The sequence below is a fragment of the Mobula hypostoma genome, chromosome 14 (assembly GCF_963921235.1).
Source record: "Mobula hypostoma chromosome 14, sMobHyp1.1, whole genome shotgun sequence".
NCBI lineage: Eukaryota > Metazoa > Chordata > Chondrichthyes > Myliobatiformes > Myliobatidae > Mobula > Mobula hypostoma.
Window position 1 is genome coordinate 22,457,493 of NC_086110.1, and position 6,000 is coordinate 22,463,492.

At 39.9% G+C, this 6,000-nt stretch overlaps 1 protein-coding gene across 1 annotated transcript in view; it reads right to left on the reverse strand.

The window, feature by feature from the left end:
• ctcf (CCCTC-binding factor (zinc finger protein)) overlaps positions 1-5,751 on the reverse strand; it is a 31,062-nt gene extending 25,311 nt beyond the window's left edge. Inside the window, exons 1-2 of the mRNA XM_063066803.1 lie at positions 5,574-5,751; positions 290-1,051 (exon numbers count right to left, since the gene is read on the reverse strand). Of these exons, the coding sequence (XP_062922873.1) occupies positions 290-1,046 (757 nt within the window). The 5' untranslated portion in view covers positions 1,047-1,051; positions 5,574-5,751. The remainder of the gene's footprint in view (positions 1-289; positions 1,052-5,573) is intronic.
• Positions 5,752-6,000: the final 249 nt, after the last annotated feature.

Genomic DNA, 6,000 nt, shown 5'->3' on the forward strand with positions numbered 1-6,000 from the left:
AAAACAAAGATGGATATAAATGGAAGTGTACCCAGGAGTAAGACAACGGAGTGCATTGAAATAGAATGAGAAAAAGAAGTAGGACAGTCAGAAGGAAGGTAATGAAAGAGGGAAGGAGAAGGAAGGTAATGAAAGAGGGAAGGAAAAGGAAATCATTCACCAAAGTAACTGAAGAAATGTCTAAAAAGTGGTCATTAAAGTTTCACTCATTTTAAATAAATGTCAGTACTTTTTTTTACCTGTGACCTGTAATCAACATGTTAGTTTGGAATATAACATTGCTTTGTACCTTTCTTTTTAATTTTCATTGGTTTTGGAGGCTTCATGGTTCCAACTGCCTTTTCCACGTTAACCTCTGAGAGCAAACCTTCTTGCTGCTCCTCTTCAAAATCATATACAGACAAGTCAACGTCTTTAGAATCATCCACCTTGTAGCGCAGTTTATTCTTTTTCTTTTTAACTTTTTTGACTGGTGGTTGATAATCAGGATCTTTCTGCCAAGCAGCAGAAGCATTCTCGTCCTCCCTTACTTCTATTGCCCCATCCTCTACCGTCTCCACTTCACCATTAGCACCTACTTTAACAACCTGAAAACCTTCTGGCAAAGGAAGGGTGTGACAGATTACAGGGTCTCCTTCCTGAAGCCCATCCTTGGGAGCTTCATTGTCATAATTTCCTTGCAGTTCATCAATGCTACTTTGGGCTACTTGAACTAGTTGCAGTTCCCCAAGGTTTATTGGTTGCTCCTCCATGTTCACCACTTGCAGTGTGATGATCTGTGTATCATCTACTGTCTCTGACTCATGAGCTGTCCCCTCCATCGGTTGCTTCATTTGTAGTAACGTAGGGTCCAATGGTTGCATCATTACCACCTGCATGTTGCTGTTCATGTCTTGTGCTACCTCAGCACCATCTGGCTCTTTCTGCTGCCCATCAGAATCTTCTGGTTGTCCACCCTCTCGTCGCCTATGATACGTTTTGTGCTCTTTGACCTTTGTAAACATTTCAGAATCCTCCACCGGCACATTATCTGATTCTGTCGCCATGGCAACTGAAATTTAAGTAGAAAATGATTAACTATAAATACAGAATTTTGTTCTTAAATTTCACTTTATGACTGCAGACCACACAATTTAAAAATAAATTTATCAATTTCTATACTTAAGTATCCTTTAGATTTGTAACTACTGCCAGCCAGAACTTGCTTACCTGTCTTTCAAACCATTCCATTGCATAAAAACAGCTATTCATCTAAAGCAGGAAAAAAGTATTTTCTGTACAAGTGTATAATATTAATAATATTTGAATATTATTCAAAAGTTAACATTTTCAGTGCAATGTGTGTTTTATCTACTGCATCTGATTTATGAACTGCATCCTGCATTGGTAGTTTAGTTTGTGGAAGCAGTACCCCCCCCCCTTCACCCATAGTGAAAGTAAGCAAACAAGTAAACTTATTGGATGTAAATTAATTAGTCAGTACACACCCACATTAGGGTAATTTGTATAATGGAAATCACAAATTACAAAAAAAGATAGAATTTAAAAATTCCTCTTACGGAATTTTACGTAGAAGAAAATAAACATAAAATGTATGCAGAGAATAATGACAACAATCACAGGGCTGTTGGTTCACAGTAGAAGATGGCTTAAGGGATTTACCTTGATAATTTCCAGAGCAAATCCCTTAAGTGACTTCTCTCCCACTGTGAAATGGCAGCCTGCGATTGTTGTTCAATTATCAATAGGAAAGACTGCTTTGGAAACTATCAATCTTTTCTATTGATAATTGTACAATACTTTGTAACCAATGTAACAACCATATCTCATCTACCTGCAATATAATCAGAATTCCCTTCCCTTCATCGAGAGCATTTCTATTGAGAGAAAACTCCCCACATGAATGCATCTCCATTTATAATATGGAATTCAATGGGGAAAAAGTGGGTTTGTGCAATGGAAAATTGAGATATAGGCAATTTTATAAGAAGAAATATAAATTAAGGAACACAAGAATAAAAGGTTTGAAACTCAATTATTTAAAATCTATAGCTAAGATACCACAGCTAATGTTTTTTGTGATTGCCTCAAATCTAGAGAAATAAAAATGCATACAATAACAAACTACACTGCAAATATAAGTGGGTGAAACACAATACCTCAGTTTAAAAACCATTTCAGTAATAACTTATATTTTGTTTAATTCATACACAATCATGGATTGGAGTTCAAGTCAATACTTGAAGAAATACAGCCAGACTGCTTGATTACAAGACAAAAGCTCAAATATTTTGGCCATATCATGAGAAGACAAGATTCCATGGAGAAGACCCTCATGTTAGGTAAAACAGAGAGTAAAAGGAGAGGACGACAGAGGCTACAATGGATAGATAATATTACTCAGACAATGTGTATGACCTTGGGGGATCTTAGAGAGGCAGTTTCCAAAAAGAAGGCTTAATGTGCAGGAGTCCATGAGGTCACAAAGAGTCGGACTCGACTTAATGACTGAACAACAACAACAAATAGCACAGAAAGAAGCTGTCAGCCCATTGTGACTCTTACGAACAATTTAAAAGAAATCTGCTGAGTGTCACTTCCCTGTTTCCCAATTTTCCCCTTAGTCTTTGAATATGTTCCAATTGAATATGCTTCCCAAGTCCAACAAATGGCTTTGAAAAGTTTAAAAATTAAAGGTAACTTAGCAACTGACATAGCTCGCCCATCACCTTAACCTTTGCTCTGTGATGAGCAACACTTTTCCCCTTATTGTGTAAAGCCTTTCACAATTCTCCTTCCATCAAATCTCTTATCTTCCTGCAGAGTTCATCTTCTCCAGTTTCACAACATAAGCCCTAAAATCAATAGTTTTTTTAAAAAAACTTATGAATCAGAAATAAAGCAGTTCTTAGCTTCATGTTCAAAAGGTACACAAACATGCCTTCCGATACCTCTACTCTCGCTCACTCTTCAAAATTGAACCATTTCAATCAGTCTCTCCTCTTACTTTTTACCAAAATTTATCAACAGAAGTTCAGCAACTAAATTCTCCTGAAATATGTTACTCCCTTTTATGTGTAAGACCACAAACCCTGCAATCAATGAGCTCACTTTACTGCTAACTTATATTTTGAGAGAATAGTGAATATTCTTGTAAGACAAAGTATTAATTTTGAGATACTGAGGGTTTTTTTTGCTACCATGAGGAATACGAAGTAGCAATCTGGTCAGTGATTTTAGCTATCTTAGTCATGGAATTATTGAGTCACAGCATGAATAAAAAGACACCTCAGTCCACCTGAGTTCGCACTGATAGTTATGTACCCATTTTCACTCGTCTTACACTCATCCCATTTTATTGAACCTACATTACAGTCAACTACCAGCATGTTGCATCTTGCTTCGATCAACGAACACTCGACATTGGCACTTTCTTCTGAATACAGACTATCCCTGGGTTACAAATGCCCAACTCATGAACACCTATTATATATAAAAGAGGTCCAAAACTATAAAATGCAAAAATTAAAATTCTGTACATACATTCCTGCCCATGAATGACAGAACTAGTTTCTTCCCTCTTCTTACGAAAATAGTTCTCCTTTATCTCCGGATGCCATTCATTACAATACTGTGGAGGTATGGTTACTATATTGAGATATTTTGTGTTCTTTTCAACTTATGGATAAAATCAACATATACATTGAACAGTAGAGCACAGGGATAGGGCCTTCAGCCCACAATGTTGTGCCAAACCAATTAAATCAGTTATCAAATGGACTTCTGTATAAACAGAACCTGCTCACTACTTGGGGTCAGCCTGTACAAAACTTACTTGCAGCTCTTGCTTACAACTCAAAGTTTAATTTTGCAAAGGCTATAATGTTGCCAGCTTGAAATGGTTAACTTTTTCAAAGACATCTCAACATAATTGCTACAAAACCAGTTCCTTTGGGAGATTTCATCGTGCAAGTTCACACTTTCCCATTTCATTTTCAGTGCAAGTAAAAAAAAACTGGTGACATAAACTTCAAAAACGTGAAAAAAGAAATTTAAAATGTAGGATTCTTTCAAACCTACTTTATGTTATGTACACTAAATCTGCAGACATCTATGTTATCAGGTCAAATTGAACTGAAACATAACTCACATGTTTTCTTTTGTTATTAATAAAGCAGAACTAAAAAAAGGATCTAGTGTTTTTTTCCTGCAGAAATATATTTACTGATTTCCAGTTGGCTGATAACCTGTAGGTTTTTTTTGTACTATTAAGATGCATGATTTGCAAGCCCAAAATTAGAACCAAGCTTTCTTCGAAAGCGCCCTTCTTTCAAAAAAGCCTTTCTGTACTGACTACTGTAAATTTTCCCAAAATGGGCAGGACACCCACTTGAGACATCAAAGACAACCTTCCAGAGTTATGGATTATCTGTTGACAGCACAACTATAACATCAGAGGGTGTCTTTTATTTTCAATTCATTGTAAGCGGCAATCCGAGAGAAATGCAAAGAAATTACTGAATTATATGAAGATTATTGAATTTATTTTCACTGGATCTACCACATAGATAATAATTGATACAACAAATATTTAAGTTTTCATTAATGTTACCATGGTCTAGTCTCAGATCCAAACCAATTTTAAATATCGATGATAATCTACATATCAGCTCACAGTAAATTTGACTCAGATGCATATATTTATGAAGTATGACTTTAATTTTTGCAAGTTCAAGATCTGGGAGTTTAGATTATCGTAGGTCTGCTCAGGGTAGGCTTAACGCCGGAGGAAGAGTACAGGCCACAGTCTACACACTACTTCCTTTTCATGCTGCATTTGCGATTAAGGGAGCCATCCTTTCTTTCTCTTTATTTGAAATAAAAGTTTTAAGGAAGATAGTTGCATAATCTATTCGTTCGGGTCGAAAACAACGAAAATACAACAGTGCAGTGGAATTCACTGCCATTGTACGTTAGATTAAAAAGATTGCAAAAGCTTCATTAAAATGTGTCCGGTTTGCATAAAATGGCGACGAGACGGAGGGCGAAAGCAGCATATGTTCCGATTCCGCCAGGCCAGGTCCCCCCCGCCACCTCCGTTAGAAATAACCCGCCACTGCCCAGCCGCCTGCGATCAGCCCGGTTGTAGAGGGAGCTCTTTTCAGTTTACTGCCACCGAGCGAGCGGGCCCTTGAAATCGACACACACGCAAGAGGAGAGGAGGGGAGGGAGAGGGAGAGGCAGGCGGTCACACTGGGCAAAGGCGCTGCTGGAGCGTTTGCAGCCGGGGAGCCGAGGCGAAGCGCAGCCGCCAACAAAGAGAGGCCTTGCCGCCCGCACAGCCGCGACGCCCGTGTCGCCCCGGGGCGCACAGGTGAATGTTTTCTCGGCGGCTGTGTTCGCCGTTTGGGGTTTCTTTAGCTGCACGATTACAGGTTTTTTTCCCGAGCATTTTTCTGTCCGAATATAACGATAGAGGGAGACAAACACACCCAGCGCCGACAAGCCCCACCGTGACACCTAGAGGCGGCACAAAGGACCTGCATTCGGCCCCTATAACCGCCTTCACTTACATTTTCACCGTCTTTTCTTGCAGAAAAAGTCCCTTTCGGTGTCTCTCGGTGCCTGCGTGAGGTTCCCGGCAGCCCGAAACACCCCGAAAGCGCGGCACCGATCGGTTAAAACGTTCCCATTAGAGCAGGGAATGGAAAATGGCGGATGCCGGCGCCACTGCGCATGCTCGGCAGCTCCACAACTGTGGGGAAGCGCGCGGAGCACGCTGGGTAGTGGGGAAAAATCGCGCCAACATTTTTTTTAAAAGAAACGTTTTAAACGGTCGCCGGCGGCAGGAGGGGGAGGGGCTCATCGGGCGTGACGTAGGTAATGGGGCATGGCGCCTCCTTCTGCATGATTCAGCAATTACAAGACAGGAATTTTCTGGCCCGACTGGCATTACTCCCCGAGGGGTGGCGGTGGGCCTATCAAACACGTGGTGCATTC